The 20,611-nt window shown below is 44.4% G+C and overlaps 1 protein-coding gene across 1 annotated transcript in view; it reads left to right on the top strand.

Moving 5' to 3' along the window:
• The window catches only part of ARHGEF1 (Rho guanine nucleotide exchange factor 1), a 207,644-nt gene that overhangs the window by 90,154 nt on the left and 96,879 nt on the right, over positions 1-20,611 (top strand). The window contains exons 5-9 of the mRNA XM_033962587.1: positions 6,789-6,902; positions 7,307-7,330; positions 8,269-8,367; positions 15,968-16,003; positions 16,345-16,451. Of these exons, the coding sequence (XP_033818478.1) occupies positions 6,789-6,902; positions 7,307-7,330; positions 8,269-8,367; positions 15,968-16,003; positions 16,345-16,451 (380 nt within the window). The remainder of the gene's footprint in view (positions 1-6,788; positions 6,903-7,306; positions 7,331-8,268; positions 8,368-15,967; positions 16,004-16,344; positions 16,452-20,611) is intronic.

Genomic DNA, 20,611 nt, shown 5'->3' with positions numbered 1-20,611 from the left:
TCAGCGCTCTGCACCACCCGAGGGATCTGCTGCACCAGAAGAGACAAGGATGCAACCCAAGGGCGGCAGCCCAAGTCCTGAGTCCACAGAGACAGAAGCTGGTGACAGTCCCTCCGCGGCTGCAGAGCCACCAGCCAGTGATGGTATTGAGACATCGAGAGCCAATCCCAATCATCAGCAAAAAAGAAATCCTGCAAGGTGACCAGAAAAGCCTGCTGTAGGGACTAGAGAGCTGCACGGGAACGAGGACGACGGGAATCCCGCGGGACCCACGGGCATCCCACGGGTTCCCCCTTCGGGTCACGGGGATCCCATGGGGATGCCCCCTAGGGTCGCGGGAATCCCATGGGGATGCCCCCTAGGGTCGCGGGGATCCTGTGGGGACGACTCCGAGGGTAGCGGGGTTCCTGCGGGGCTGGATGTACTAAGTCACGCGGCTTTTCTCCCTACCTGTTCTGCTTGCAGCACAGAGCCGAACGGAAGTCTTCCCGACGTCAGCGCTGACGTCGGAGGGGAGGGAGGGCTTAAACAAAGCCCTCCCTCCCTCCGACGTCAGCGCTGACGTCGGGAAGACTTCCGTTCGGCTCTGTGCTGCAGGCAGGGTAGGTAAGGAGGAGTAGCCTCGCGGCTCGAGTGGCTACCAAGGGAGGAGGCCGGTCCGCCCCGCCCCGGGTGCAGCACAGCCGGCTAGGTCCCCTTACTTTTGTGGCGCTTCCCTGACCGACCGACAACAACCCTGGTCCGACAAACCTCCCTGCCCTTAACCGCGAATCTAAATTACCTTCTTACAGCAGCTGTAAGAAGGAAATTTAGATTTGCGGTTAAGGGCAGGGAGGTTTGTCAGACCGGGGCTGTTATCGGTCTGTCGGTCGGGGAAGCGCCACAAAAGTAAGGGGACCTGGCCGGCTGTGCTGCACCCAGGGCGGGAGAGAAGGAGGGGGGAGAAGGACGCTGAAAGCACTGGGGAAGACAAAGGGTGGAGAAGGACTCTGAAAGGCCATGGGGAAGACGGGGGGGGAGGACACTGAAAGCATTTGTGGAAGACAGAAGGAGGAGAAGGACGCTGACAGGACATGGGGAAGACGGGGGAGGGGGAGAGAAGGACGCTGAAAGCATATGGGGAAGACGGGGTGGAGAAGGATGCTGAAAGGCCATGGGGAAGACAGAGAGGGAGAAGGACGCTGAAAGGACATGGGGAAGACAGAGGGGGGAGAAGGACACTGAAAGGACATGGGGAAGACAGAGAGGGGAGAAGGACACTGAAAGGACATGGGGAAGACAGAGGGGAGAGAAGGACGCTGACAGGACATGGGGAAGATGGGGGGGGAAGAAGGACGCTGAAAGGAAATGGGGAAGAGAGAGTGGGGAGAAGACGCTGGCAGGGAAGAAGACAGAGATGCCAGACTATGGGGGGAGCGGAGGGAAGAAGATGGGTGCCAAACCAATTTGGAAGGGGGAGAAAGGGAGAGGCACAGTAACAGAGCAAATGGAAGATGCAGAAGGAAGAGAGACATTGGATGGAAGGAACTGAATGAGAACATGAGGAAAGCAGAAACCAGGCAACAAAGGTAGGAAAAGAATTCTATTTCTTTTTTTCTTTGCTTCAGGATAAAGTAGTATATTAGTTGTGTTGATAAAAATTTATAAACAAAAGAGGCTATGGTAGAAACCCGTTTACAAAGTATGTATTCTTCCCAATTAATATTTCCAAATTAATAAAGTCTTTTTGCTTATTTGTAAATGGGTTTCTACCAGAGCCTTTAATTCAGTAGCATAATTAAATGAAATAACTATTTCTGAAGTTTATGGGGATGGAGGGGATTCCTCACGGGGATGGGCGGGGACGGAGGAGATTCCTCGCGGGGACGAAGGGATTCCTCACAGGGACGGGTGGGATTCCTCCCGGGGACGGGTGTGACTTTGGCGGGGACGGGTGGGATTTCTGTCCCCGCGCAACTCTCTAGTAGGGACTCCCTGGGCAGAGTAGCAACATAATGAGAGAGCTGCCAGAATACAAAATGATCCAAAACACTCAGGAACCTGGAGAGCTGGGAAAGGAGAAACTCCCATCTGCCTGAAGAAAATGCCCTAGATTACAGAGCTCCTTTCACGACCTTTGTTTAAAAACAACATTATTCTGACCTGGACAAAAGGCCGCATTACCCACTAAGGGCAGTAGAACCGAGCTAGAAGACGAGTGGCCCCAAAACCGCAAACGCACCTCTAAGCCCTGCGCAGTGGTCGAACCAAACAGCTATGAGCCCCAGGGCCCAACTGCTGCTTCCCATCCTAATGTAATAAGGCAAAGCCCAGGGGAAAAAATAATCAGCCTCCAAGGCCACATTAGTGAATTGAGAACCAGCGAAAAGCCAGTCCCTCAAGTGGTGGTGCAAACATGTCAAATTTTAAAGATGGACCGAGGGAAACCCCAAGCCACCCATAGACCAAGATCCATAAAGAAATTTACTGTTCATCTTACCTTTGTTGCCCCTCCCCCCCCAAACAAAAGGAGAGAACCAATCTCTGGAGACTTGCCAAGTCTTTTTTCAAAAGAAACAAGTGAAGTGTTTGTAACAGATATAACCACTTAGGAAAGACGGCCATCCGAAATAGATGAACACGACCCATCAATGAGAGAGTAAAATTCATCCAGCAACACAGGAGCCCCCTAGTCTCAGTCAACAAGCTATCTACATTCAATCAGTATAAGGCCCTAACATCCACAGACAACTGGATACCAAGGTAGCGTAAGGAACAATTTGCCCAGTGTAAGGGGATCCAGGTCCCCAGCCCTCTCGCAGAGAGTCCGGAAAAGCAAGAGCCTCCGAAAAATCCCCATACTCCTGAAAACTCTCCAGGCTTGAGGATCAGTCAAATATACCAAAAAGTAATCTGCAAAGGCCAGATCTCTGCTCACACCATCAACCGCCCCCTGTAAGGTCTCCAGCCTTGCGTCGATACTCTGCAGCTTTTTATCCAGCACGTATTCCATAATTTCACGTATTCATAATTTTTATCCAGCACGTATTCCAGCACGTGCTGCCATAATTTCTACTGTCACCTCGGGGACCCAGGAAGAGGCAACAGGAGAACCCATGAGACTTGAGGTGTGCGCCATCTTACTTTCCTGAGCGCGGATGCGATCCTTATCTTTGCGCACAGTTTTAGTCGCCATCCGGCATCTCACACTCAAAACAAAAGAACAGCTGGGAGCCGGAGGCGTTCAGACGCCAGAGAGTCCTGCTCGTAAGAACAAATGCAGTCAAAAAGACGGGATTGTTATGGGTTGGCGGCCGGAGAGGAAGCACTCAGCCTCCTCCCCAGAGCATGGCATCATGTGCTCTGAGGTTGCAGCCCCTGGTTTGCCAGCCCTGTCCACCCTGGAATCTAAACATAGAAACATGATGGCAGATAAAGGCCAAATGCCCCATCTAGTCTGCCCATCCGCAGTAACCATTATCTCTTTCTCTCTCTGAGAGATCCCACATGCCTATCCCAGGCCCTTTTGAATTCAGACACATTGTGCTGGAAGGGCTCTCTCAAGTTCTCCATTTGAGCTCTTGCAGGATGCCATCCTCATGGACCTGACTATCAAAACGGTGTTTCTGGTTGCCATTACTTCTGCGAGGCATGTCTCTGAACTGTAAGCCTTGTCATGCAGGGAACCTTACCTGTGTGTTATGGAGACCAGAGTCTCCTTGAGGACTGTTCCCTCTTTCTTGCCAAAGGTGGTTTTCGGCATTTCACATCAACCAGGAAGTTCGACTTCCAGCTTTCCAGCCCTCAGGATCTAAGAAGAAGGACAAGGTCTTGAGGGTGCTGGATATCCGAGGGCTATCTTGCATTACCTGGTGATTATGAATTACTTTCATCTCTCGAACCACCTCTTCGTGTTGACGAATCTGGCTAAGAATGAGAGGCCAGCTTCCAAGGCTCCCATTTCAAGATGGATTAGGCCAGCTATTTCATCCTGCTACGTTGTCTGCGGTAGGCAGCCTCCCTTCACCCTTTCAGCATATTCGACGAGAGGGATTTCCTCTTCCTGGGCTGAAGCCAGGATGATTCCACTGGATGAGATTTGCCAGGCGGCAACCTGGTCGTCCCTTCACACCTTCACTAAATTTTATAAGGTGAAAGTAGCAGCTCAAGAGGCATCTCTTTTAGAGCCTCAGTTTTGAGGGCAGGCTTATCTTTCCCACCCAGGGTTTCTTGGACTGCTTAGGTACATCCCTTGGTTCAGCATACCATCCCTATTGAACTGGAAAAAGTAATTAGGTTCTTACCTTGATAATATCTTTTCCAGTAGATAGGAATGGTATGCTGAACCCCCTGCCCATCAATGTCTAGGCGCCTGCTTAGACATCCTTCTACCTGAAGGCTGTGTCTCTGACCTCAGCTATTGTAAATTGGTAGACATTGTTTATTGAATGTATATAGTTACTTAGGGGTTCTCCCTGAGTTCCACAGTTTATTATGGCTTCTGATTAATAAAATAAAGGTTGTCAAGTGCTGATAAATTGAATTTCTGGACATATGCAGGGACTTTTTAGGCCTCTGAATGCTGCTGTGCGCCCAGAGCTGAAAGAGGCGTATCTGGAGGAGTGGTTAGGGCAATATTTGGGTGGGATGTGGGCTGACCTAGACTTAGTTGTCCTGCAGAGATAATCGAATGTTTCACGAGACTTCCTCAACGAAACTTACACATTGTGATTTAGACAATGTAAAAGCAGGTATAAGTGGCAAAAAGGTATCCAAAATGACCAGATAGCCACTGCAGAGACAACCTAAAGACCCCCATACACTCCCCCAGTGATCACTGACCCCTTCACACTGCCACAAATATCAGAATAAAAAAGTACATACCTGTCTCCAGAACATCAGCATCTAGAAAGAATAAATTCGACCACGTGACTCCTTTGCTTTTATCTATACATTGTCTTCCGGTTTATTTTTTAGAATTCAATTTAAGTGTTTATGTATTGTTTTTAAGATTTTAAATGGTATCTTAGCTCCTCTTGTTCTTCTGCTATGGAATGTTTATAGATCTTCATATGCGAGAGGCATACATCAATTTAAACTTTCTCTTCCTTCTAGGAAAGGAATTCAAGGAGTTAAGAATTTTAGCAGCTCTCTGGCGTTTAAATTTCCCCAATTATGGCATGAACTTTCCCTATTTTTGAGGTGTCCCAGTTCCATCCAACTCTTCCGTAAACTTCTAAAAACTTTTTTATTTGCTAAACATTTTGAAAACTAACTCTTGTTTACTTTATTTTTTAAATTTATTGTTAACCGCGTCGAGCTTCCTTTGGTTGAAGACCCGGTATATAAGGTTAAGTTTTAGTTTAATTTAGAGCTGCACACAGAAGAAACATGCAGACTACAACTCATCCAAAACACAGCTTTAAAACTAATATACAAGGCAAGGAAATACGATCACGCCACCCCTTTACTCTGTGAGGCCCATTGGCTCCCTGTATCGTACCGGACAACCTATAAAATACTTCTACTCTCATTCAAGATCAAACTTATAAACTCACCAGCATTTCTTGATAGATATCTTATCCCTTATGTTTCCCCTCGAGCACTACAATCTTAACAGTCAGAATTTAACTATTCCATCGATTAGGGAGTTATTTTACGATACTACGCATAATACTATATTCTCAGTCAGAGCCCCCACTCTATGGAATGCTCTCCCATTGGATATCCAACTGGAAGAATCATTGGACAAATTTAAGACCAAACTAAAAACTTTCTTATTTAAGAAACGTATTTCTAACCTAAGAATGGGCAATTCCTCTAACTTGCTTATTCCGTTCACAATAATGAATACCAACTGCTCTTAAGAAATGCAATCCCTCCTATGTTTTTTTGTCCCTCCCCACTTACCACCCTTTTTTATTTATTTTATCTCAATGTATTTTACTCTTGCCTCCCCTTTGATCCACTTGTTTCTGTTTGTCCAGGTACTAGTTGATAGACAATATATCAAGTGTTGAATAAACTTGGAGGAGGACCCAGGCCCATAAGCCACTCTAACCACTACATTCATGGTGGAAAATATGAGCCCCCCCAAAACCCTACTGTACTGCCATAAAGGTGCCACCTGCAGCCATAAGGGCTATTGGGGTTGTAGACAGGTGGGCTTGGGGGGGCTCACCATAACCTATAAGGGAGTTCTGTTAAGATGTTTATGTGGCACCCTTTTTGTGAAGTTCACAGCAGTGCCCTATAAGGTGCCCCACTGCTCTGTTCCCATGTCTGGGTGGCCAGTCCATTACAAGATTTGCCCCTCCCACATCTAAATGGTCTTGTTCTGGGCGTTTGGGACATGGATGACAATTTGGTCGAAAATGTGATATAAAGATGGATGGACGTCCAGATAAGACAATTTTCGGGGAAAAAAAATTCTAGACATATTTTTCGAGACTGGGCGTTTTTCTACTGCCAACTTTGGGTGTCTAGCGCTATATGACCAAATTCAACTTAGAAGTTTGTTTTGATTATACCCCTCCATGTGTTTGAATTTATGAGCAAATCAAAGTCTTGTTGAGGGCCTCCCCATTCTCTTTCTCCTGTTCTCTCCTTTAGGGCTGTCACCAGCTTTGAAACTAGTTGATTGGGGCAGCAGAAAGCAGGGAGAAAGAAGAGGTACTGAAAACAGTGATCAGTATCTCCTGTAGCAGACTTGCGGGTATGGATGCCATACCCTATCTACTGGAAAAGATATTATCAAGATAAGAACCTAATCTATTTTTGTTTGTTCTTTCTTCCTTCCTTCCTTTTAGGCAGTGGATGACCAAAGCAGCTACTTCCAGAGCATTGAACTGGTAAAAGAGCATCCAGCCTACATCATGGTCTTCCTGCAACATGTCGTTCTACAGTTCGACTGCAGTCCTCTGGTAAATTCCTATTATGGGTCAAAGCAAGCCAACCTATTGCATATGTAAACTTCTTTTGGGCTTACATCTGACATACAGATACATCTCTCTCTCATGATCTCTGTGACAGCCTCTTCCATGCAAAGGGAGGGAGGGAAGGACAGCTGGATAAGTATAGAGATTTAACAGCATAAAGTACTATCTCTCTGCATGTCACTTTAGAAGAGAAAGTTGTCTCTTGTTCTCTTCCCTTTTGGGGCTCTCCTAGTACTGAGAACTGCCCACTGCATGGAATAGGGGAGGAGGCAGGAAAGTGGCTCACAGTGGATCTTGTACAACTGTGGTTTTGAGGGGACACCAGGTCAAACCGCTGAGTGCATTGTCTTCATTGCTATCTATTTTTGTCCTCTCTCCCTAACTTACAGATGAAACATCTTGGAAAACCTCAGGTGTGCTGTGTACTCTTGTGTGTGTTTATGTATGAGAACTATAGACATGCACTGAGAGTGTCCAGGACTCTGGCTCACATTTTTTTCTGTTAATGGCGTGAGCTCGGTTTTAGCTGTTTCTTTATTGGAAAGCTGCCTCCTTTCTGTACTTTTCTGCATGGTGGTGGGATACTTTCACTGCTCCGAATTTGCATTGCTGTGATGGGGGAGTGAGATAATGGGGAGAGGCTTTACAGGGTTATAATAATATTCTGTGAAAATCATGTTTAGTAATTACCTGGGGATGGAACCCTGACAGTTTCTGTTACAATTGTAAGTGTATGATGTTCATACCATAGAGCAGAGTTTTTCAACCCAGTCCTTGGGGCATAGCAGACCAGTCTGGTTTTCAAGCTATCCACAAGATAGATTTGCATACAATGAAGATAGGGATGGGCAGACTAGATGGACCATTTGGGTCTTTATCTGTCGTCATCTACTATGCTACTATGTTTAATGTATGCAGATCTCTTTCATGCATATTAATTGTGAATATCTTGAAACCCTGACTGGGTGGGTGTGCCTCAAGGAGTTGGGCTGAGAACCCCTTCCCTAGAGTGTCTGCGAAATTTGATGGCGCCGATGCCTACTTTTGCATATCCTGCTTTATAGAACTGTAGACCTAGTCATGCTGTTTGGCAATTTGGTGCTGTGGGCATTTGTGGCCTGTGGATTTTGTTTGTGTGTTTCTGCTTTGTTGACTACCTAATTTGGCTTCTGCAACAAAGTTCTTCCCTTGCCCTGTAGATGGCAGCTTTCCATATGCTTGTTTTCCTCTTGATTCTGTACTGAAAGTACAGCTGGGTTAAGGATTTCAGTGACAGGGGATGTCACGACCTCCACCAACACTGTTTATGTGCTTTCATGTATTTAATTCCTCTTTTCTCTCTCTTTCCCAGCTCTGCTACCTCCATGCAGAGCTAATGAAGAACCTCAGTGCCAAAGAAAGCAAGAAGCAGTTTGTAGATTTTTATCATACGTTTTTGGATAAGGGAGCGGTGAGTATTGAAGCCTTTGCTTCATATAATGACATAAGACCTCTGTCTGTCCTCTTCCCAGACATAGTAATATTCTGGAGGCAGACGAACACCTTTTCAGTTGGAAGGACTAAACAAACCAATCTGCAGCCACATCCCCAAGCTGTGTAGTTGTTGATGCTGTGTTGGGCAAAATAGTAGTAGGGCTGTGGCCCCAGGGACCCACTCCATTTTGCTGCCTATGTATGATGGATTAAATGTTGCCTTCCACTGAGTGGAGGTGTGACACAAGTCATATAAGATTAAGGGTTGCACACCAAACACTGTACACAATATCTAGAGGCTGTGCCATCTTTAGGATGAAGCAGGGCCTAGTATTGTAATGAACTGCAGATAACAAACTAGGGTGTGTCTCTTCCTGAAGTCTTTAATCCAGACTTGGATTGTCGTGTGTGTGAGAGAGAGAAAAACACTCTTCCTGCAAAATTAAGAGGGCTTGCTATATAGTGCAAGATCTGAAAGTAACTTTCTATAGTGTCCCTCCTGACTGACAAAGACAAATGGGTTTATGCACTTCTACCAGGAGGTGGAGACTGAGAACAAATGATAAGTATAAGTAGGCTGTGCATTCTTCCTAAAGGCATTCTCTTCTCAATCTCCAGCAGGCGGAGGTGGTAAGTCTGTGCAGTCCCCATCTGTGTTGGCCTGGTTTACAAAGAGAGGATTAGGATTCTGTCTCAGTGCTAAATTTATTCTTTGGCTGGACGAAGGCAGGAGTCTTCTTTGACCTCGGGGGTGGCCAGGTTCCTTCTCCCCATTTCCCCACCTCCCGAATTCCTTAGAGGTGCCTCAGCTGCTTGCTCACTGCCTTGGGCTCTGACAGCAGTTTAAAGAGCCATGCAGTTTTTTTTCCTTCAGGCCTTCTGAGCAGATGTTCTGCTTTTGTTTTATGTTTTGTGATTTCTTCAATGTGCGGTGAGAGACTCAGACAGTGTTCAGTCTGCTCCTGGCGGGGAGTGGAGGTGTCTGGTGTCTGCAAGTTCTGTGCAGCATCGGAAGCTGTTGGGCAGTCAGATTCAGCAGCAGCTCTTGTGGGGGTTTCTTCTAACCGTGGGGATTCCTTTATTGCCGTAGCTGCTGGAGGTACCAGGATTCACTTTTTGCCATGACTGAATGAAATCAGGGGGAATTCCCTTTCTGCCAGATGTGTAAGTGGTTGCAGGGATTCCTCGAATGCTGCAGTAACAGGGCAGGCCGAAATGGCAGTTTCTTCTTCTCCTCCTTTTTTGGCGGGAATGGCCACCATTTTGGCAACGGCTGCTGGCACTTCAGGCTTGGATTGGGGCCCTGGTCTAGAGCAATCTGCAGCTCAAGTCCAAACTTCTCTTCCAACAGAGCTAAGGGGGGACAGGTTCAGGACAAATATCAGGAAGTTCTGCTTCACGCAATGAGTGGTGGAAACCTGGAATGCTCTCCCAGAAGAGGTAATTGCAGAATCCACCGTTCTAGGATTTAAGGGTAAGTTAGATGTACACCTCCTTATGAGTGGCTTAAGGTGACATAGGTAAGGGTAAGCTAGATGTGCATCTCTTATGAGAAGCTTAGAGTGATATGGGGACTAATATTATGCCAGGGTACACCTGGCGGGGCCTCCGCGTGTGCGGATCGCCGGACTTGATGGACTTAGGGTCTATTCTGTTCACTTATGTTCCTCGGTAGGGTTTTCCCCAGATTTTGTTTTGACTATGTACAAAGCTTTATTCATGCAGGCTGTAGAGTTCTGTCCTAGTTCGGGGGGAGGCCTGTGGCCTTTCTGCCACTTTGGCCTCCCAGACTTCTCCATCTCCACCTCTCAAGCAACAGCATTTGTCCTAGGAGGAGGGCTGTGAGATAGAAGATGAGCTTGAATCTGGAGAGGATCCAGAAGACTTGGCAATTCCTCTTGGGCTGGGAGAGTCTGGAGCACCCAAAGTATGGTGGCAGACCCTCTGATGGAGGAGGATTCCTCAGTGATCCATATTTTTCACAGGAAGGAGCACCAGGAGCTCATTGACCAGGTAGTGCCAATGTTACGCTTTGAGGAAGAGCCCAAGGAGGCTCTGTGCATTGTGAATCTGCTCAGTCAGAGAATTCGTAAAGTTTCCAAATCTTTCACGATGTATCATATCATCAGGGATATAATTCAGATGCAATGGAAATCTTCTGATGATCCTTTTCAGGTGCCTATATCATATCCCTGAATTGGACCCCTGTGGTCATATCCCTTGTGGCCCCCTGTGGTGGAAGTAGTGGTTTAGGCTATTGCTAAGAAGAATATGGTTCTGTTGATGAAGAAAACGGTCGGGCATTGGTGCCCCCCCAGTGTATATTTGTAGAGCAGTGAATTGGTCGTCTCTACATTCCTTTGTCAACATTATCAAGTAGACATACAAGTGCGACAGGAGGCAGCTTTTGGCACACGGGTTCTTCAGACGGGCCTCGTAGGTCCCACAAGTAGCGGTCACTGCTTTGGTACTTTCCATTCATCTTGCTGGTCTAGAGAGACACTATAAAAGAAGAAATTTGGGTTTACCTGCTAATTTTCTTTCTTTTGGTCCCTCCAGACTAGCACAAGACCCACCTGAAGATTGGTCATGAAGTTCTTTGTCAGTGATCTTTGTCAGGCCCTGATGTTAGAGACAGACTTAGATATTGTTGCTATCACAGAGACATGGTTCAGTAATTTCCATGGATGTGATGCTAACATACTGGGCTAGAATCTTTTTAGAAAGGACAGGGATGGCCAAAAAGGTGGAGGAGTAGCTCTCTGTGTGAAGAATAATATTCAAGCTACTGAAATGCAGGATGCCTGGGGAAAGGAAGAAGCAATATGGATAGCTTTGAAAAGAGAATATGGAACTTCTATCTATATGGGTGTTATCTACAGACCTATGACAACAATCGGAGCAACTTGATAAAGATCTGGTTGCAAATATCCAGAAGTTAGGCAAGAAAAGGGAGGTGCTACTGCTGGATGATTTCAACCTGCCGGATGTGGATTGGAAAGTTCTGTCTGCGGAATCGAAAAGAGAAAGAGATCGTGGATGCCTTCAAAATGCTCTTCTCAGGCAATGGTTGTAGAACCCGTGAAGAAGGAAGCAATGCTGGACATAATGCTCACAAAAGGGGAAAGTGTCTCTAGTGACCAAGTTGATGCCCACCTGGATGGTGGTGATGATCAAACGGTTTGGTTTGATATAACAGCTAGAGTGGAGGGCGGCCACACAAAACTCAGTCCTGGATTTCAAATGTGTGGACTTCAGTAAAATGAGGGAGTACCTGAAGAAAGAGCTGATTAGGATGGGAGGATATAAGAGAAGTGGAAAAATAGTGGTCCAAGCTGAAAGGAGCAGTAAAATTGGCCACCGACCTCTATGTGAGGAAAATAAACAAAAGCAAGAGAAAAAGGAAACAGATCTGGTTTTCCAAAGAAGTGATGGAGAAAATAAAGACAAAGAGTTGACATTTACAAAATACAAAAAAACTCAAGAGGAGGATCATAGCAAGGAATACTGGATAAAACTGAAAGATGCCAAAAGTAAGATACGTCTGGTGAAAGGGCAAGCAGAAGAGCAAATGGCTAAAAATGTAAAAAAAAAAAAAAAAAAGGGTGACAAAATTTTTTTTCAGGTATATTAGTGAAAGGAGGAAGGCAAAAAATGGAATTGTGAGCTACCAACCACAATGTTGAGACTGATGAGGAAAAAGCTAACTTATTAAATACTTCTGCTCTGTGTTCACAGAAGAAAATCCTGGAGAAGGACTGTGATTGACTGGCAAAGTTACACATGATAATGGAGTGGATACAGCAACCGTTTTTATGCAAGAAAAATGTATATGAACAACTTGAAAAATTGAAGGTGGACAAAGCCATGGGACTGGTCGGCATCTACCTAGGATATCAAGGGAGCTAAGAGAGGTTTTGGCAGGTCCTCTTAAAGATTTGCTCAATAACTCCTCGGAGATGGAATAGGTTCTATGGGACTAGAGAAAAGCAGATGTGGTCCTTCTTCACAAAAGTGGTCACAGAGATAAAGCAGGAAACTACAGGCCGGTAAGCCTCACTTTGGTTATTGGAAAAATAAAGGAAAAATTGCTGGAGGAAAGGTGAATTTCCTAGAATCCAGTGGGTTACAAGATCCCAGGCAACATGTTTTTACTAAAGGTAAATCATGTCAAATGATCTGATTGAATTCTTTGTGTGACCAGAGAATTGGATTGAGATGTAATTTGCCTAGATTTCAGCAAAGCCTTTGACACAGTTCTGCATAGGAGGCTATTAGATAAATTGAAGATCAGAATTTAGGACCCAAAGTGGTTGAACTGGATTAGAACTGGTTGGTGGAGAGAAGCCAGAGGAAAGAAAGGTGAGAAGTGGGGTGCCACAAGATCAGTGTAGGGGGCCAATTCTATTCAACATATTTTGTGAGCGACATTGCAGAAGGATTAGAAAGGGAAAATTTGCCTTTTTGTGGATGATACCAAGATTTGTAACAGAGTGGACAACCCTGGAGGAAGTGGAAAACATGAAAAGGGATCTGCAAAAGTTAGAACAATGGTCTGAATGTTTGATAACTAAAATTCAATGCGAAGAAGTACAGAGTGATGCACTTGGGGAGTAGAAATCTGAGGGAACTGTATATACTAGGAAGTGAGAGACTGATATGCATGGACAGGGAGAGGGAGCTTGAGGTGATAGTGTCTTGAGGATCTGAAGGTGATAAAAGAGTGTGCCAAAGTTTGGCTGTAACCAGAAGGATGCTGGGCTGTATAGAGAGAGGTGTAACCAGCAAAAGAAAGGAGGTGTTGATGCCCCTGTACAGGTTGTTAGTGAGGCCCCACCTAAGAACATAAGAATAGCCTTATACAATAGTCCATCAAGCCCAGTACCCCGTTCTCATGGTGGCCAATCCAGGTCACTATATGTTCTTACCACATCCGCTGGCAATGCGTTCCAGAGCTTAACTATTCTCTGAGTGAAAAAAAATTTCCTCCTATTGGTTTTAAAAGTATTTCCCTGTAACTTCATTGAGTGTCCCCCTAGTCTTTGTAATTTTTGACAGAGTGAAAAAGCGGATCCACTTGTACCCATTACTACTCCACTCAGGATATTTTAGACTTCAATCATATCTCCCTCAGCCGTCTCTTTTCAAGCTGAAGAGCCCTAACCGTTTTAGTCTTTCCTCATATGAGAGGAGTTCCATCCCCTTCACCATCTTGGTCGCCTCTTCTGGATCACCTTTTCTAGCACCACTGCATCTTTCTTGAGTACTTGGAGTACTTTCTTGAGTACCTGGAGTACTTTATTCAGTTTTAGAGGCCATATCTGGCTAAGGATGTAAAAAGACTGGAAGCTGATCCAGAGAAAAAGTGATGAAAATGATATGGGGCTATGTGCCAAAAGATGTACAAGAAGAGTACTGGTAGATCTGAATATGTATACATCTAGAGTAGAGGGAGAGAAAGGACAGGTGAGATATGCTATAGATGTTTAAATACTTTGAAGGTATTAATATAGAAACAAATCTTTTCCAGAGAAAGAAAAAGGAAAAAACTAGAAGGTATGAATTGAGGTTGTGGGGTGGCAGACTTTGAAGTAATATTAGGAAATTTTTTTCATGGAGAGGATGGTGGATGCCTGGAATTACCTCCCAAGGAAGGTGGTGGAAATAGTAACAGTGATAGAATTCAAAAAAGCGTGGGATGAACATGAGAATCTCTAATTAGATTGTGCCTCAGTGGCAACTCCAGCAGCGGGAACCTAAAGACAGTACCAGGCAGACTTCTTTGGCCTATTGCCCAGAAATATTAAAGAAAAAACAATTTAACCATGAGTGTAACTATTGGGCAGACTGAATGGACCGTTTCAGGTCTTTATCTGCTTTCGTTTACTATGTTACTATGATCGTGGAATTTTCAGTGTAAGCGCATGGTAGATGAAGACTTTCTCTTTTCTTTCTTTTGCTGTGGAGAGTGAGGTGCTTCTTTCTGGCAGCAGCCTTTGCTCTACTGGTTAGCTGTGGGCTTTTATTGCTAGGAAAGGGATTCTTGGGGGGGTTTCACTCTGGTTTATATTGAAAATAGAATAGCAATAAAAAAAATTCTGTATTGGAGACTATTGTATGCGCTGGGCTAGCGGGCAGCTTAGTTTGCTGCTTGACTGTTCGAAGACTACTTTAGGACAGTGGTCTCAAACTCAAACCCTTTGCAGGGCCACATTTGGATTTGTAGGTACTTGTGGAGGGCCTCAGAAAAAATAGTTAATGTCTTATTAAAGAAATGACATATTGCATGAGGTAAAACTCTTTATAGTTTATAAATCTTTCCTTTTGGTTAAGTCATTAATAATAATATTGTAATTTATAGCTAAAGAGACATATGATCAAGAATACTGTTTTATTTTACTTTTGTGATTATGATAAAACATACCGAGGGCCTCAAAATAGTACCTGGCGGGCCGCATGTGGCCCCCGAGTTATGAGTTTTAGACCACTGCTTTATGGGGGACTGCACAACCCACTTATACTTATCACTGAAGTCATTTGTTATCGGTCTACCACTGCTGGTAGAGGTGTGTAAACTCATTCATCTGTGCCGGTCTGGAGGGACTAAAAGAAAGACAAATAGCAGGTAAGCACTAATTTCTCCTTTTTTTCATGTCACTTCTTTCTTCCATTGCCACACATTTCACCTCTCATTATCCCAGCATATCTCTCACTTTATCCACATCCCTCCCATCCTATCTTGTGTGTCCTCCTTGCTTCCTCCTAATCATCTGTCTTTACTATCTCTCATCTCCTCCACTACTGTATCTCTCTTGAGTTCCCCTTTCATATCCTTCCCACTGTATCCATCTTCTCCCAGGCTAGTTGTGATATAACACACTAGGGCAGGGGTAGGGAACTCCGGTCCTCGAGAGCCGTATACCAGTCGGGTTTTCAGGATTTCCCCAATGAATATGCATGAGATCTATTTGCATGCACTGCTTTCAATGCATATTCATTGGGGAAATCCTGAAAACCCGACTGGAATACGGCTCTCGAAGGACCGGAGTTCCCTACCCCTGCACTATGGGCTTACAAGTGGCTAGTTCTGTCAACTGAGCACCTTTCCACAACATGACAGTGGCAATGACAGTATGAGTACAGCAAAAATGAATGTGCTCTGACATTGTTTTGCTTCTTTCCTTTGTTGTACTTCTGCTGCTGGTACTCAAAGCCCCATATTTTAGTTTTGGTACATCTACTCTCCCTAAGCAGAAGTTAGCATGATCTCCCCTCTCTTTTCTCCCAAGGGCCCTGTGCATGAGTATGTGTGCTCATTCTCCCCATCTTTCACTCCTGTGCACAGAAACTTGTAGAGCTATATTTAGATTACTGTGGTTGACCACTGTAGGGCTTGCTGTTCCCAGAGAAAAGTCCCTCTCTGGAAGGAATTTCTGCCTCAGTACTCAGTTTTCCTGTTTCCCCTATTGTACCTGGATTATAACTCACCTTGGGAAAAGGCATGAACTAAATGCTTTAAACACTAAAGCCCTCTGTTATGTGAATTGCTTTCTCTCTCTCTATCTCTCTCCTCCTAGATTCTACGTGTATCCAGTACCACCAAGTGTTTCCTTTGAGCTGGGTAAGGAAGTTCTGTATTCACCAATATTGCAGAAGAAAAACTGCATTCAGCAACCTAAAGACTGTAGAGCTAATTAATCCAGTTTTAAGAGAATGATATGATAGTTGTAATCCTCTGCACATGTCTGCTGTGTGGACTGGTGAGACATCCAGTGGCCAGAGCTGGAATTAGTCTGAAGTCCTTGTCATGTTACAGAACATGCAACATTAATTGGCAGGGGGCATTGCAGTGTTAAAACTCAGGCTGATGGATAGCAGAGGTGGAAGCTTAGGCTGCCAGGGTTTAGCTCTGTGGAGTGTGTGACTTGCACATTCCTGATCTATTTCTATATAGATCGCAACAAGACCAGATCTGATTCCTAAGAAAACTCAGAAGAAGTACATCCAGTCAATTCAGAGCCATCAGTTCCAGGAGATTAACCGACAACTGGAGGATTTTAGGTACATTTGCAGGAATTTTTGGAATTGGTATGTGAACCTGTTATTCTTTTCCCATAGGCTGCTCAATAAGGAAGTCACAAGTGACTGACATCATCTGATGGTGCTCTGTAGAGCTTAGAAACTAGTGGAAAACTTTCTGAGTAGTGTGCTGCACCCAGGGAGGTACCTATATTTTCTTATCAGCTTTGCTGAATTAACATGCTGGAAAACTTTCTAAACTCCTTCAATCTTTCTTGTTTTGGTGGGTTTTTCATCTTTCTCCAGTCTTTTTGTCATTCCAAGAAACCCCTCCATAATAATTTCCATTTGTCTCTTCAGAATTACTGTGTTTCCGACTGCTGAATTCTTTGACTTGTCAAAAGAGCAACTGAACTTCATGAGGTGTCTCCTCACCTGTGGTAGAAAAATGGGCCTAAAGTTCTAGTACATAATGTAGAGAACTGCTGCAGCTATAGCAAAAATGTCTGAGGGCCTTGCATTTTGGCATGTTAAGCTGGAAGAATACATGGCATTGGAATCTGCTGCAAGAATATAGGCAGTAAAGTCTTGAATTGTGAAATGTTCTACATCACATGAAGCAATTGGGATGTAGTCATTGTCCAGCACAATCAGATATCAGCAGTATGCCATAACATTTTCATAAGAAAGTTTGTGCCAAAGATAGATGCCACAATATGTACACTGCATCATGTATCAAACTAGTAGGGGCTGCATCCTTCAATGCAGAACCTGGGCATTAAGGTCGCTGAGCAGACTCTGAGAAGAGTCATTCCAGTCACAGTGCAGAACTACAGGTGTGGAAACAGATTTGGTCAGGCACTGAGACTCCTGAGGCTAGGATACAGATCAACTGGCTCATATGAAAAAACCAAAGGCAGGTGACGCGTGATAGGCTAACTACTTAGGCATGAGCTTTTGAGGACCAGAGTTCACTTCATCAGACAAACTTCCATCAACAAAGTATCATAGCAATGTCATAGTATTAGAGAGATCCTTTTTCTTCCAATTGTCCTTCCACTTCATATTCAAATCGTGAACTTCCACTAATGAGTTCATTAAAGGTGCTCTTTGGTTGCCTGCCCCTTCCCCTCACCCCGGAATCTTAACACCATATTGCATAGTCCTCGGTGGATCTCCATATGAGCCCTTGGGAAGGAATTCCCTTCTGAATCTTAATGTAAAAGAAAGAAGATTATTGTGGTAAGAACCTAATCTTTCTTTATAGCAGGGTCCTGGAAGCAGCAACAGGTCTCCTTCCAGCTGGTGGTTTTAGTTTTTCTAATCATTGGTGAGAGTTGCAGGCAACATGGGCCTAGAGTTTGCCTGCCTGAGGCATGTCAGTTGGCGTAGCAGCTGCCTTAATTGCTTTTGTGCTAGGAGCGGCTGTCCTGCTTTCCTTGCCCCACAGTCATCTTTTTTTCTCGTGGTCATGCAACTGCCTCTCCCATCGCACCTTTAGTGTATGTGCTGGTGGGTCTTCCTCTGCTGCTATCCTGCTAGCAGTTGGCGTACCTCAGGGCTCTGTCTTAGGACCTCTTCTCTTCTCTTTCTACACCTCTTCCCTCAGTGCCCTGATCTCCTTCCATGGCTTCCAGTATCACTTATATGCTGATGGTTCCCAGACTGACCCTCGGGCCTTGCATTGAGGAATGCTGGTGTAGAAGGACTGAGGTTGAGATAGACACAAAAGAATAACACAGGATTGTTTCCCGCGGTTATCCACAGGGACGGGAACAGTGATGAATTTTGTCACTGTGCCATTCTCTATGAGAAGGGCTAAAGTGGCTAGGGAGTGTTTACTCTTCCAAAAATATCAGGTCTAGGGGGCATGCAATGAGGCTACTAAGTAGTAGGTTAAAACAAACTGGAGAAAATATTTTTTACTCAACATGTAATTAAACTTTCAAATTTGTGCCGGAGAATGTAGTGAAAGCAGTTAGCTTAGAAGGGTTTAAAAAAGATTTGGATAATTTCCTAAAATAAAAACCCATATTAAGATGGGCTTGGGAAAATCTACTGTTTATTCCTAGGATAAGCAGCATAAAATCTGTTTTACTCTTTTGGATATTGCCAGATACTTGTGACCTGGATTGGCCACAGTTGGAAACAGAATACTGAGCTTCATGGACCTTCAGTCTGACCCAGTATGGCAACTCTTATGTTCTTATTTCTTTTATTATGTCCTATTCATTCTTACCCAGGATACCTTGCAGAGAGGTGCTAGTATCTTTGAGTTTTCCCCAAGGAAGCACATTGCTAATTTGGAGCCCTGAATTGTCTTCTCTGAATTTTTGAATGGAGGAAATTAGTTTGGTTAGTCCACGTTTGCATTTGTTTATAGGAATACTGGTGAATTGTGCCTGCATGGTGCCTCTTAATAAGGAAGAGCTCATACTGTAGCTGTCTCCATCTCCATCTGCATGTTGAGAGGTACAACCTATGCATTCTGATTGGTCTGGTTAGACTCAAGGAAAGAAAATTAGCTGAAAGGATCAAAATTGTCCCCTTATCAATTGGCCTATATGGTACTGCTGCTTCTACCTCTTGTTTCTTCACTAGAAATTTGTAGTTGTACAGGGATGCCTCCTTTTTTATTTTTAAATTAGTAGCTGTGTGCACCAGATCAGATACCATGCAAGTTACTCAGATAATCATCTACTTTCTTCAGAATCTGGATTTTTTTTGATAACTTGCCAAAAATTCAATCTCACAACCTCCAGGAAATTAACATTCATAGAGCTTGAGCTAAACACATTAAAGGCCAAGGCTTTTCTGTCAGACAGCCAAATGAAAGATCCACTAGAATGCACCTAACCAGTTACATCTGCCACCAACGTAGACAGCAATATCTTACACGAGGATGCATTAAGATGCTGCACTCAGCAATATGACCTATGTCCTCTCAGAGCTGCATTTGTTCAAGATCATGTAACATGAGGAAAAGAAAGTGTGAGGATACTGAGGAAGAGAGGATAGAGTACCTCTACAACTTGTTCCCATAAAGCAGAAAAAATGTGAGAGAAAGTCCTGAGGACATCAGGGTCTGATTCTATAAATGGTGCCCTAACCATGGATGCCTAATGAAAATTTGCATGCAATGTTATTTAATTGGATTAATTGACATGATAATTGACAATGCCATTAAAAAAATGATTAAAAATATGAAAAATTAATTAATTAGGGTTGCGCATGGATTACTGCATTGGCGCCTAACAATGCTTAAGTCAAGGTGCCTACCTGAAAAGTAGGCATGGCTAGAGGTGGAGAATAGCATGGTTGATTTAGGCTTTCGCTAGGCATCTGTGTTAGGCACCAGTAAATTAGGCCAGGAAGCCCTGGCCTAAAGGACACCTAGCAGCACCTAAGTCAACCATGCCTAGGCACCACTAAGCGTGATTATATAAGAGGCGCCTAGTGGTTGATTGACAACCGCGCTGACTGGTGTCTACAAGTTAGGTGTTGCTTAAGAATCAGGCCCTCTTTCAGGTCTGTGCTTTTTAGTCAGTCTTAACACATAGAAAGAAGTAAAGATTTACACTAGAGACCCCCTCACCCCCCCCCCCTTTTTTAAAGAGGTAAAGATTTACACTAGAGTCCCCCTCCCCCCTTTTTTTTACTAAGCTGTGATAAAGGTTTGTACTGCAACCTGGAGCGCTAAATGCTTTGATGCTGGGTCTGAAGCTCACTGAATTCCTATGTGCGTTGGAGCAGCGTCAGAGCATTTAGCGCCCTGGGCTGTGGTAGAAACTAGAGAATGACACGTGACAAAATTCATCACTGTTCCCGTCCCCGCGGATAACTGCGGGAAACCATCTTCATGTCATTCTTTAAGGAGAGAGGGAAGAATCAGAGTATAATTGGGCACAACCACTGACCCGCAAGCTTTGCTTTGAAGAATGCTGGTGTAGAAGGACCGAGGTTGAAATAGACACTAGAAAATGACATGAGATTATTTCCTGCAGTTATCCACGGGGACGGGAACGGTGATGAATTTTATCACCATGTCATTCTCTAGTAGAAACCTCTATCGCAGCTTAGAAAAAGAGGGCCTAGATGAAGAATAACACAGTGGATCAAAAGAGGGCAAGCCAAAACTGGGTAAAAACCTTTTATTAATTAAAATAATTGGAACCCAATATGGACATATTTCCAACAATCTT

The sequence above is a fragment of the Geotrypetes seraphini genome, chromosome 11, assembly GCF_902459505.1.
Source record: "Geotrypetes seraphini chromosome 11, aGeoSer1.1, whole genome shotgun sequence".
NCBI lineage: Eukaryota > Metazoa > Chordata > Amphibia > Gymnophiona > Dermophiidae > Geotrypetes > Geotrypetes seraphini.
Note: the sequence above shows the minus strand (reverse complement) of the source record. Positions and strands in the feature narration are given on the sequence as shown.